This window comes from Geotrypetes seraphini, chromosome 3, assembly GCF_902459505.1.
Source record: "Geotrypetes seraphini chromosome 3, aGeoSer1.1, whole genome shotgun sequence".
Taxonomy (NCBI): Eukaryota; Metazoa; Chordata; class Amphibia; order Gymnophiona; family Dermophiidae; genus Geotrypetes; species Geotrypetes seraphini.
Window position 1 is genome coordinate 237,787,480 of NC_047086.1, and position 13,904 is coordinate 237,801,383.

Below are 13,904 nucleotides of genomic sequence, written 5' to 3' on the forward strand. Positions count from 1 at the left end.
AGGCCTCCTGGCAGAGGGACCAGGACCCCGTCCCTCCTTGCTTGTTTACGTAGTACATCGCCACCTGGTTGTCCGTGCGGACAAGAACCACCCGGTCGTGAAGCAGGTTTTGGACGGCCACTGTGGCGAGGTAAATGGCCCGAAGCTCCAGCACGTTGATGTGGCAGCGACGGTCCTCCATGGACCACAGGCCTAGAGTGCGGAGACCGTCTACGTGAGCCCCCCAAGCGTACTCCGACGAGTCCGTGGTTAGGACCTTGTGGTGTGGAGGGGCGAGAAAGAGCAAACCCTTGGAAAGATTCGAAGAGTCGGCCCACCAACGGAGCGATCTTTGCAAGGAAGGAGTCACTGTCACGTGGCGGTTGATCGTGTCCCGATCCTGACGCCATTGTGAAGCCAAAGTCCACTGTGGTAACCGCAGATGAAGGCGGGCAAGCGGGGTAACGTGGACTGTAGAGGCCATGTGGCCGAGGAGCGTCATCATATGTCGCGCCGAGACCGTGGTCGATCTCGAGACTTGTCGGCTCAGATTTACCAACGCCTCCCGGCGTTGCGGGGGGAGGAAGGAACGAAGACGGACCGTGTCCAGCATGGCCCCGATGAATTGTAAGGACTGAGAGGGGCATAGCTGGGATTTTGGAAAGTTTATCTCGAAGCCCAGACACTGGAGAGAAGTAATAGTCTGTCGGGTCGCTGAGATAACCCCCTCCCTGGTCGGGGCTTTGATCAGCCAATCGTCCAGGTAGGGGAACACTTGTAGGCCCTGGGAGCGTAGGGCAGCCGCGACCACTACGAGGCACTTCGTTAAGACTCGGGGGGACGAGGATAGGCCGAAGGGGAGGACCCGGTATTGAAGGTGGAGATCTCCCACCTGAAAGCGCAGGAATCTGCGACAAGCAGGGTGCACCGGAACATGAGTGTAGGCCTCCTTCAGATCGAGGGAGCAGAGCCAATCGCCCTCGTTGATCAGGGGGTAAAGAATCGGAAGGGAAAGCATCTGAAACTTTTCCCGCTTCAGAAATTTGTTCAGGGCGCCGCAAGTCCAGGATCGGGCGCAGGTCTCCCGTCTTCTTCGGTACCAGGAAGTATCGGGAATAAAACCCTTGGCCCCTTTGGTTTTGGGGGACCGGTTCCACCGCCCGCAGGCGAAGGAGGTCCTGTGCCTCGGAGAGGAGGAGGGACAACTGCGCTCGATTGGGAGGACACGCACTCGGCGGGCTGTCGGGAGGAACCTCTCGAAAGTTGAGCGAGTATCCCAATGAGATCACGCCAAGGACCCATGAGTCCGACGTTATGGCTTCCCAGCAAGGGTAGTAGGCTCGTAGGCGGCCCCCGATTGGAAGGAGGCCAGGTGGAGGTGCGGAGGGGGCCCGCCCCCGTCCGCTCATCCCGTCAAAAGGACGGAGACGGCTTCGCAGGCGCAGTGGGCTGTGATTTTGGTGGAGCCCTAGAGTGAGCCTGAGGGCGTCGCAGAGGCGGTCTGGAAAAGGCCGGGGTAGATTTCTGGGGGTAGCGGCGAGGCAATCACCGGAAAGGACGAGAGGCCTGTGGTTTAGGTTTTTGTCGTACAAGAGACGCGAAGGAACGTTCGTGCTCTGACAATCGTTTTGTAGCTGCCTCGATGGTGTCGTCGAGCAGTTCTTTCCCGACGCAAGGGAGGTTCGCTAACCGATCTTGCAGGTTAGGGTCCATGTCGATGAGCCGTAGCCACGCCAGCCGGCGCATGGCCACCGCGAAGGCTGCGACCCTGGAGGATAGTTCAAAGCCATCGTAAGCAGCATGGAACAAGTGTAGCCGGAGGCTGGAAAAATCCTCGAGGAGGAGGCCAAACGCTGCTTGACGAGGGGCAGGTAGAACCCCCGAGAAAGAGGTCAGTAGTCCAATGAGGTGTTTCAGGTAGGATGAAAAAGTGAAGGTGTAGTTTAGGACCCTAGATGCCATCATAGAGTTCTGATACAAACGGCGTCCGAATTTGTCTAGTGTCTGGCCTTCGCATCCAGGAGGGACCGCCGCGGACACCCTGGAGGGGTGAGCTTTCTTCAGAGAAGACTCCACCAGTAGGGATTGGTGGGACAGCTGTGGCTGCTCAAACCCCGGGCAAGGTACTGTTCGGTACTTAGACTCCATTTTAGATGGGACAGCCGTCACCATGTAGGGAGTCTCGAGGTTCCTGATAAGGGTCTGCCGGAGTACCAGGTTCAACGGCAGCCGGAGGGACTCTCGGGGCGGGGAAGGCATATCCAGATCCGCCAGGTATTCCTTGGAGTACCTCGAGTCAGATTGTAAGTCCAAGTCAAGGGCACATTCCATGTCCTGGACGAACCTCGTGAAGGAAGGTCGGTGGGATCCCGTGGCCCCTTGCGGGGACGGTGATCGAGACCTCCATCTCGCCGAGAAGGAAGGAGAAGCCTCCCTCGAATAGCGAGGTTCTCGTTCGGACCCTCGATCCGACACCGGGGACGCGCTATGGAAGCGCTCTGGGGTCGAGGACCTGCGTCGCCTCGAGGAGCCCCTCGGGGACGACGCCGGGGTTCGGGGCACCGATCGATGTTGGATCGGGGACCCCTCCCCGGACTCCCTCGGCGAAAGCCTGGCGCCTCGGACCGGAGCCACGGACCGAGGGGGAGTCAGTAAGAGCTGTGGGTTAGTGAGAGACAGCTCGGTAACCCGTAGCGGTCCCCCCGATCGAGTCGAGGGGGAGCGGCCTCGGGCCGGAGGGGAACTTCGGGCCTTTTTTGAGAGGGGCTTCGATCTTCGTTTCGCCCCGCGGAGCTCCGTCGGGGATGTGCGCCTTGAGTGCCTCGGAGAGGAGTCCGAGGAAGATGAGAGGCGGCAAAAACGGCGCGCTTTGCCCCGAGGGGTCTTGACGCGTCGCTCAGGCTGGTCCGGCGCACGCGAGGCCGAGGTCGAGGCCGGTTAAAGGTGAGCCATGGCAGCGGATAGCTCCGTTGTGATCATTGCTCGGAGCAGCTCCTGGAATACCGGCACGGACAGCATTGACGGCATGTCCGAGGCCGTGGTGCACTCCACCGGGGGCGATCTCGATTCAGAGCATTCCCGAGTGGTGGAGGCACGTCCCGAGGTCTTCGGGGGTTTTGCCGGGGTTGTGGGTAGGGAACTCCCCCCTTGTCCCGCTATTGTCCCCGAGGTTGGCTTCTTTGGAGGTATGGAACCTGAGGAAGGAAGAGGGGACTTACCCGGAGCTGAAGACTTCTGGGAGCTCGGGGTCTTCGACGTCGAGTCCCGAGGCGGGGCCGAGGTCCCCGAGGCCGAGATCGAGGCCGGGGCCGATCTCAAGGCCGAGGTCGAGGGTTGATCGGCGGCAAATAGTTCAGCCATGCGGGCCCGTCGGCGGCGGAGCGCCCGGTGTTGGAAGGTTGCGCACCGGGGGCAAGTTTCTGTTGGATGGTCGGCCCCCAGGCAGAGGATGCACCAGCGATGCGGGTCTGTGAGTGATAGAAGACGCTCGCACCCGGTGCACTTTTTAAAGCCCGAAACGGGCCGGGACATAGGAATTTCAGGCGGCCGCAGCCAATCAGGCCGCGCGGCCGCGACGACCCGGGAGCCCCCGGATCGCGAGAAAAAGGCGCGTTAAGCGCGATGAGCAGGAAAAAGAGAGATTAATACGCACAGCGACTTTGAACAAGGAAAAAAATAAAAAAATTGCGGTGTAAGAAGGCACTTGGGGCAGAGCTAAGAAAAAACGTGTCTTCTTAGCACTGCGGAAAAAAACGAACTGGAGACCACGAGGAGGGGATGCGCCCTCTAGTGGAGCAGGAGGCACACATGCGTGGTGCAGCATAGCAAGCTTGAATCTTCAATCAAGTTTGCTTGAGATGCTGTCCGCATCGGGGCTCCGTAGATGACGTCACCCACATGTGAGAATATCATGCCTGCTTGTCCTGGGATAAGGACATTTAGCGCAATTCTATTAAACGCCTCCAAAGTGAGGGACAGTTTATAAAATCATGCTTAGCACCCATCAGCGTGACAAACATGTATGTGAAATCACTTATGCCAATGAAAACCAGGCCTAAATACTTGTGCCTAAGTTGGGTGCAGCAGATCTGTCATATTGTATAATAGCGTGCCTAACGAGGAATGCCCACAAACCTGGCCACACCCCTTTCTGAGATCTGTGCACTAGAATTTACACGCACCACTATATAGAATATGCTTAGAAAGTTGCATGCGTAGGTTCTAATTAGCAGCAATTATTACCTAACTGCCAATTGTCGGCGCTGATTGGTTTGTTAAACAATTAAGCAACGCACGCAGCTCAGCAACTTTGGTCATGCAATACAGAATCTGTCTCTAAGTGTCCAACTGCAGCAAGGTAGAAGAGGATGGCTGAAAAGAAAAATTCGGCTGGCGTCCGAATTAAAGGTATGTTGTCGGTTTCTCTATGAAGATGTATACCGGTTTTATGTGATTTTAACTCTAATTTGAGTTTTGTGTTCTTTTCAGTGCAATCGGATACGTTACACCCTGAGGCAGCTTAATAGTGAAACGCTGGCCACCGTTGGTGTACCGATCTTAGAAAAAGATAAGTTGATTTTTCATCTGTCTCACACAATAATAAGTTTTTCAAAGCAATCATTAACAAGAGCACATTGCTTGGACCATCTTTCACAGGAGGTTTTCAGCCAGTGAAGTGATCGTTCTAACACCAATCTTCCACCTTTGTGGAGGTGGGCGGGCCCCTGTCTGAGGCTTTTTCCTCCGTCTAGATTGGTCTCTTGCTGTGCTTATGTAATATAGTAACATAGTAACATAGTAGATGACGGCAGATAAAGACCCGAATGGTCCATCCAGTCTGCCCAACCTGATTCAATTTAAATATTTTTTTTAAATTTTTCTTCTTAGCTATTTCTGGACAAGAATCCAAAGCTTTACCCGGTACTGTGCTTGGGTTCCAACTGCCAAAATCTCTGTTAATGCCAAAATCTCTGTTAAGATTATTGGCATACCATCTTTGTTTTCCATCATTGTGATAGTGTTTTGTTTATCATCAATAGTTTTCACAATATCCGAGTGTTTTTGCTGAAAAGAAAAATTAGCCCATGGAGTATGATCATTTACATATATTTTTTCTCTGATATTTCCTCAGAGCATTGCTGTTTCTTGGAGCAAGTCAGAACCTGGATGATTACGGTAGCCTCTTTACCTTTATCCCTTTTTTACTTCTACTCTCTTTTTCTTTCTCTAATAAGATTATTAATTTTTTTGTCCCTTTCTACACTATATACTTACTGTAAAAGTTGGCTCACATCTGGCACCACTTCCTTCCTATTTCTCACTGTAAAGGCTTTGCAACAATTTAAATAGATATTAATAGCAGTGAGACTGCTGTCCGAACATTCAGCCTCTCAGGTCTCCTGCTTGGCTGCCAGACAGTAAAATTATGTACTGTACTTTATTCCTACCTAGACTCCCACAAATGCCATTCCCATTCGGTTTTCCTGATGGCTGACACATGAGCCTTCACACTAGCCACAGTGAGAAAAGCAAACTCAACTACAGGACTGTTTGTTTCTGCCAGGATTTCTAGTTATTACTGTACTGACACTCAAGCATCTTCTTGGTTAGACATGAAATTTAAGACAGCCATTTGCTGGTAAACCAGCACGAAAATCCAACGGCAAGAGCAATGAGCCCAAGACAAGGAATAGCTTAGTGCTTAGTGCTGGAAACCAGCAGGGAAATACAAAGTAAAACAGGTACCACATACAGAGATCTGTATACATAAGTATTTCAAATATTTTTCTACATATTTTAGCCAACTTATCCATATATTTTATTTATTTATGTAAAAATTGATATACCGTCTAAGAACTAAACAGTTTACAGCAAAAAAATATACCATATTTTTCAGACTATAATACCCACCGGACCATAAGATGCACTCACCTGTAGAGGAGGAAAAACCAAAAAAAATAAAATAAAATTTTGTTCAGAATTATTTTCTTCTTGGTTTTTCCTCCTCTACACATAGGTGCGTCTGGTGGTCTGATGCTAGGAAGTCAAAAGCTGCCCAATGCCCGAAGCAGCCAGAATCCGTCTCCTGGACCGCTGACTTTGTCTTACAAGAGCAACGCACAACGCAGGAGCGTGACCTTTGCACTTCCTGCCTGGTCCCGCGCTGCTCTGTGATTGGCTGCAGTCAGTAACTGACTTCAGCCAATCGCAGAGCGGTGTGACCAGGCAGGAAGTGCACAGGTCGCGCTCCTGCGTTGTGCGTTGCTCTTGTAAGGCAAAGGCAGCCGTCCAGGAGACTGCGCTGGACCACCACCACTAAAAAAAAGTACCCGGGGGGATGGCACAGTGTATTCGGTCCATAAGACGCACCCCCTTTTTGGGGGTGAAAAGAGTGCATCTTATGGTCCGAAAAATAAGGTACATAAAATAGGCCACAAAATAAAATCTTCAAAATTGAATAATTTCTTCTTTTCAAATATCAGCTAATAAATCACAAGAATGCAGTAACAAACAACTGTGTTTTTAACTGTTTCTTAAATTGGAGTCGATTTATACATAGTCTTAATTCACCCACCAAAGCATTCCACATCTTAACACCAGCAATACAAAAAGTCATTACCCTAGTGTCTGTATAATTTCCTCTCACTATCAAATTTAATAACTTTTGATTTTCAGATCACAAAGATATATTTGACTTGAATGGCACCACAACTTGCCCAAAATACCACGGTTTTTGGCAACAAACAGTTTGGTGGACCACAGAAATGACTTTTTTTAAATATAAATTTATAAACTGGACTAATGAACATGCAATCCTAAATTTACATGGCTAAGTTAGCCATATAAATTTGGGCCTGTGATTCATGTGGCCTATTTGTATGCACAACTTTATGGGGGTGATTTGATAAAGCTTTTACCACACGAGTACACAGACATTTGAGCGAGTACATGTAGACATTTGAACTACGATATATGCATTGACTTGCAATGTGCATATACAGTATAGAATATATGCATATATTTACACTTCATCTAGAGCAAGTGAGAATCTGTGCACTTATGGGTGTTACCGTACAAGCCTATTTTACAGGCATGTGCCTATATTAACTTTATAAAGCAGCACCCTGTTATAAAAAATACCCTTTATGTGGATAGCAGATGAAGATGGTGCAAAAATGATTTTTCTTTATATAAAAAAAAGATTTTTGCTTACAAATAAAACTTATGCCAAGGAGAAAGTATTTACCAAAAGGCAAACATCTTGCATGTAGTTTGAATGAAAAAACAAACAAACAACCCCACCCCAAAAAAAAAAACTTGAAGATCATCAAGCATTTGAGAACTGGACTGAGGGATCAGCAGAATCTTACCATGCACTGATCAAGCTGTCGCTGAAGCACTTCTGGTTCCCCCTGCCTCACATGCTGTGCTTTCTTTAAAAAGTCTTTTGCACTGTTTGTCCAGTCTTTAACAACCTTTGATTCGGCCTGCATTGAACACAGCAATAAATAAAATGTTAATTTAAAGAACTTCAGGATAAAAAGCTACATAGCGCACTTTCTCTGTTGAGATATGTCTGCCGGACACTGGCAATGGCTCTCTCTTATACAGTTAATAATAATAATAATAATAATGTATTTTTATATACTGCCAGACCACAAATGGTTCTAGGTGGTTCACAGCAAATAAGGCTGAACATCCAGCGAATATACAGTTCAAAAGGATACATCAATTTCTAGAATGTACACAATACATGTTGTATTTAAAAAGCATTAGGAAGCTTGGGTAACAAATTTGTCAAATACAGTGTTCCACTGGTCGTTCGCGGTTGGCGGTTCACGGTCCCAGTCATTCGCGGTATTTTCCGACTGCGAACCACCGACAAGGAGAAGACAGCTGGAGAGGCAGCAGAGAGCAGCCGGAGCACCGGCAAGTGAAGGAAATCATTTGCTGTATGCTCCGACCGCCTCTTCCTGCACTAAGTCGGGCCTTACCAATCAGGAGCTGCTTTGTGCTGTGAAAAAGTTTTGCATCACCATGTTTAGTTATCTCACAAATGGTGTCTTTCCTCAGCCAGGTCCCTCCACAAACAGAAAGTTGCATCAGATGGGCAAAATCTGGCTGAGAAAAGGCTTTGGGCCAGCCCGAGCAGAAAGTTAGTGCTGCCACTGTTGCTGCTGGCAAAGAAGAGCATTTTAAAAGCTGCAGGTGAGCGGAAGGGAGCTGAGGGGGGGGGGGGACGACAGAAAAGGTGTTGCATTTGTGAAGGAGTAGGAGTTGTGGTGGCCGGAGTGGGGTGGGGGTTTCCACAAGTTAAGGAGAGGGACAAGAGGAATGCAATTAATGCATTAAAATGATTAACATGAATTAATATTTTAACGCATTAATAAGGCTAAAAGTCTGCTAAATGTGCAGTCCTACTTTTGAGTGGTTTTATGAAATGTAATGGTATTTTATGCACGTTCCCTCAGATTCTTTAAATAGCAAGCAAATTTACACATGCAAAATAGTGCACTATTCTGAGATGTGTACATAACTAAACTAAGGGTTCCTTTTACTAAGCCGCGTTAGGGCTTTAACGCACAGAATAGCGCGTGCTAGACCTTAACGCCAGCATTGAGCTGGCGTTAGTTCTAGAAGCATAGCGCGCGGTAATTTCCTGCGTGCGCTAAAAACGCTAGCGCACTTTAGTAAAAGGAGCCCTAAGTAACAACCCAAATAGTTCCAATAATTGGATGTCAACAGTCAAGTTTCAAGTTTATTAAAAAGTTTGTCGTACAATACTTCAATGCATATGACGATTTAAAATTGGGAGACAAAATAAAACTATTTGTACAATTAAACATACTATGCATGTACACAAGTAATTAGCGATACAAAAGGGAAGAGGGGTGAAGTACAATCTTTAAGGAAAATAAAAATACATTTAAGGAAAAAACAACATCAGGAGGGTGTTAATTGGAAAAAATCTGAACGTGCTCATCCATCTTGCTAAGTGTGATTCCATAATGATCTATATGTAAATCTTATACCGTGCAACTCAAGAGGGGGCGTGCAAGGGTCAGGGGTATTTAATAAAGATGAACGCAGTATTATTGAATACTGGGGATCCATACTAAACTTACATGCCAGGATTTATATTTATATTTCACTAGAATTCTTTTGTACAACGATTCCTCCTTCTGCATCTATTCCTTTCTCTCCTCTACCTTCCAAATTACTAAGTTTAATACAATCTTGTTAGAATGCTTATTTTCTTATTTTACCTCTATCTCTACTTTTCATTTCTTTATTACTCTCTAGGTACTTTAGTTAGATTGTGAGCCTTCGGGACAGTAAGGGAATTTTTAAGTACCTTTCTTACTTATAATTTAATGTATATTTTCTGTAAACCGCTTAGAACTTAACGGATGTAGCGGTATATAAGAAATAAATTACATTACATTACATTTACACTGGGATTCATAACATAACATAATAGCAAATTTCTAGACCGCATAACCCTTAGTTTAATGCGGTGAACAAAAGATTATGCTAAGAGAAAATACAAGAATAATGTGATATACTGAAATTTAATCAATCAACAATTTGGAAAAAAGAAAAGTCTTCAAAAGTTTTCTGTAATGTTCACATGATGTAGATCTAATCAATAATGGATGAAAATCTTTGTCATAATAGGCTGCTTGGTAAGAAAGACAATGCCCATGATGTTTCTTACTTTTACAACCCTTAGCTGAAGAGAACGTAAATAGGGCATGAGATTTTCTACTATTCTCATGTGCCATGATAACAAATCTACCAACAAGATATAATGGGGCAACATCAAAAGCAACTTTATAGTATAAGCATCCCAATTTAAAGATCAACCGGGCCTCCACCTGAAGCCAATGCAGCTCACAATAATAAGGGGTCAATTGGTGCAAATCCTTGATTCAAAGGTTTGGCATAGATATTGGCCGTAAGTGCTTCTATAAATGATGAGCAACTCCAGAGTGCCATTTATAGAGTAGCACTCCAAGTGGTTGTTGGGTTTTTTTTTGTGGTTTTTTTTTGTGGGGGGGGGCAAATTTGGGCACCATTTATTGAATCTAGTCAAGTTTCAAGTTTATTGAGATTTTGATTTAAACGCAATATCAAGTATTTTCAATGCGTATAACAATAATAATTTGGGGGGGGGGGGAACAAATAAAACAGTTTAAAACTATATACATACAATTTTATCCATAGTTACATTAAAGATACGTAAAGAATTAGAGGTTAAATTACATTATGTCATATGTATTTATCATCTTCTATTGTTAATGTTCTATTTGAATATTTGTCATTGTATCATGTTTAACTGGGTTTGTTTCCAGTAATAGAAATATATTATTAGAACATAAGAATAACCTTACTGGACCGGACCAATGGTCCATCAAGCCCAGTAGTCCGTTCTCACGGTGGCCAATCTAGGTCCCTAGTACCTGGCCAAAACCCAAGGAGTAGCAACATTCCATGCTACCAATCCAGGGCCAGCAGTGGCTTCCCCCATGTCTTTCTCAATAACAGGTTATGGACTTTTCCTCCAGGAAATTGTCCATACCTTTCTTAAAACCAAATAGGTTATCTGCTCTTACCACAACCTCTGGCAATGTGTTCTAGAGCTTAATTATTCTCTGAGTGAAAAAATATTTCCTCCTATTGGATTTAAAAGTATTTCCCTGTAACTTCATCGAGAGTCCCCTAAGCTTTGTAATTTTTGACAGAGTGAAAAATTGATCCACTTGTACCAGTTTTACTCCACTCAGGATTTCATAGACTTCAATCATATCTCCCCTCAGCTGTCTCTTTTCCAAGCTGAAGAGCCTTTTTAGTCTTTCTTCATACGAGAGGAGTTCCATCCTTTTTATCATCTTGGTCACTCTTCTTTGAACTTTTTCTAGTGCCACTATATCTTTCTTGAGATAAGGAAACCAGAATTGAACGCAATACTCCAGGTAAGGCTGCACAGTGGAGAGATATAGGGGCATTATAACATTCTTAGTCTTGTTAACCATCCATTTTTTAAATAATTCCTAGCATCTTGTTTGCTTTTTTGGCTGCCATTGCACATTGGGTGGAAAGTTTCATCGTATTGTCTACGATGACACCTAGATTCTTTTCTTGGGCGCTAATCCCCAAGGGGGACCTAACATCCAGTAACTGTGATTCAGATTATTCTTCCCAATGTGCATCACTTTGCATTTGTCCACATTAAATTTCATCTGCCACTTGGATGCCCAGTCTTCCAGTTTCCTAAGGTCTACCTGCAATTTTTCACAATCTGCATGCGTTTTAACAACTTTGAACAGTTTAGTGTCATCTGCAAATTTAATCACCACACTTGTAGTTCCAATTTCTAGATCATTTATAAATAAGTTAAATAGCACCGGTCCCAGTACAGATCCCTACAGCACTCCTCCATTTAACCCTACCCTCTGTTTTCTATCCGATAACCAATTCCTAAGCCACAACTGAACTTTGCCACCAATCCCATGACACTTTAATTTCCTGAGGAGCCTCTCATGAGGAACTTTAATCAAACGCTTTCTGAAAATATAGATACACTACATCAACTGGCTCACCTTTATCCACATATTTATTCACACTTTCAAATAAGTCAAGCAAATTTGTGAGGCAGGATCTCCCTCAACTGAACCCATGCTGACTATGTCTCATTAAATCATGCTTGTCTATATGTTTCACAACTGTATTTTTTTATAATTATTTCCATCATTTTGCCCGGCACTAAAGTCAGGCTTACTGGTCTGTAATTTCCTGGATCTCCCTTGGAACCCTACACCCTTTTTAAAAATCGGCGTAACAGTCTGGATTGGAACATCTGGAAGGAGTAGAAATGCAGTGGGCAATACTGAAAGGAGTTATTGAAGGGCAACAAAACTTTTTGTGAGGCAAGTAAGAGGAAAAGAAGGCAGTTTTGGTTCCCAAAAGTAGTAGCTGAGAAGGTAAAGAATAAAAGTTTAGCTTTCACAAACTACAAAAGATCGCAGAAAGAGGATGACAGGCAAAAATATCTGGAAAAGTTAAGAGAGGCTGGTGGAGAAGTAAGGAAAGTAAAGATACAAATGAAATAAGAAATATAAAAAACAAGGAGACAAGACTTTTTTAGATATATCAGTGATAGGAAGAAGTGCAAAAAGGGGAATGTGAGACTCAAAAGTTAAGGGGAGAAATATGTAGAAGCTGATAAAGAAAAGGCTGAATTGGTTAACAAATATTTCTGTTCTGTGTTCATGGCTGAAGGTCTGGGAGCTGGACTGCAGAAGACAACTGCGGATAGGGATAGTGGTAGATCCCGATTGATTTTTCAGAGGGTTGTGCTCGTGTAGCTAAATTAAAGGTAGGCAATGCGATGGGGCCAGATGGTGTACATCCGAGGGTGCTGAAGGAACTTAGGGAAGTTCTGGTGGTTCCACTGAATTTTCAATGCTTCTCTACAGTCGGGAGTGGTACCAGAGGGACTGGAGAAGGGCAGATGTGGTCCCTCTCCACAAAAGTGGAAGGGAATTACAGGCCAGTAAGTCTGACTTCTATGGTAAGCAAATTAATGGAAACGCTTTTAAAAGATAGAATGGTGAACTTTCTGGAATCTGGTAGATTACAGGACCCGAGGCAACATGGATTCGCTAGAGGTAGGTCCTGTCAGACAAATCTGATCAATTTCTTTGACTGGATGACCAGAGAATTGGATAGAGGGAGTGTGCTAGATGTGGAAAAGCCTTTGACAGTGTACCACACAGATAGCTAATAAATAAACTGAGTGCTCTTGGGATGCCCAAAGTGACGGGCTGGGTCAGGAACTGGTTAAGTGAAAGGCGACAGAGGGTAGTGGTCAATAGAGATCGCTCTGAGGAAAGGGATGTTACCAGTGGTGTGCCTCTAGGTTCTGTTCTTGGGCCTGTTCTTTTTAATATTTTTATAAGCAATATTGCTGATGGGCTGTCAGGTAAGATTTGCCTCTTTCCGGATAATACCAAAATCTGTAATGGAGTAGACATCCCGGATGATGTGAATGACGAAGAAAGACCTAGCAAAGCTTGAAAAATGGTCTGATATTTGGCAACTCAATTTTAATGCTAAGAAATGCAAGGTCATGCATTTGGGCTGTAAAAACCCAAAGGAACAGTACAGTTTAGGTGGTGAAGAACTTTTGTACATGACAGAAGTGTGGGACTTGGGTGTGATTGTATGTGATGATCTTAAGGTGGCCAAACAGGTTGAAATGGTGACGGCAAAAGCTAGAAGGATGCTAGGGTGCATAGGAAGAGGTATGGCCAGTAGAAAAAAGGAGGTATTGATGCTCCTGTATAAGACTCTGGTGAGACCTCGTTTAGAATATTGTATACAATTTGGAGACCACATCTTCAAAAAGTTATAAAAAGGATGGAGTCGGTCCAGAGGAAGGCTACTAAAATGGTGCGTGGTTTTTATCAAAAGGCGTATAGGGACAGACTTAAAGATCTCAATATGTATACTTTAGAGGAAAGGCAGGAGAGGGAAGATATGATAGAGATGTTTAAATACCTACACATGAAATTAAATGCGCATGACTTAAGTCTCTTTCAATTGAAAGGAAGCTCTGGAATGAGAAGGCATAGGATGAAGTTAAGAGATGATGGGCTCAATCCAAGGAAATACTTTTTTACAGAAAGGGTGGTAGATATATGGAACAGTTTCCTGGAAGAAGTAGTGGACACAGAGACTGTCTAAATTCAAGAAGGTGTGGGATAGGCACTTGGGATCTCTCATAGAGAGAAAGAGATAATGGTTACTGCGGATGGGCAGACTAGATGGGCCTTTTGGCATTTATCTGCCATCATGTTTCTATTGGCCACACTCTAGTCTTCAGTACTACAGACGATTTTAGCGAGAAGTTACAGATCACT

The 13,904-nt window shown here is 45.0% G+C and overlaps 1 protein-coding gene across 3 annotated transcripts in view; it reads right to left on the reverse strand.

The window, feature by feature from the left end:
• The window catches only part of UTRN (utrophin), a 1,286,828-nt gene that overhangs the window by 920,873 nt on the left and 352,051 nt on the right, over positions 1-13,904 (reverse strand). For all 3 annotated transcript variants that reach the window (XM_033935605.1, XM_033935603.1, XM_033935604.1), the window contains one exon: positions 7,350-7,466. In XM_033935605.1, coding sequence (XP_033791496.1) covers positions 7,350-7,466 — 117 coding nt within the window. The remainder of the gene's footprint in view (positions 1-7,349; positions 7,467-13,904) is intronic.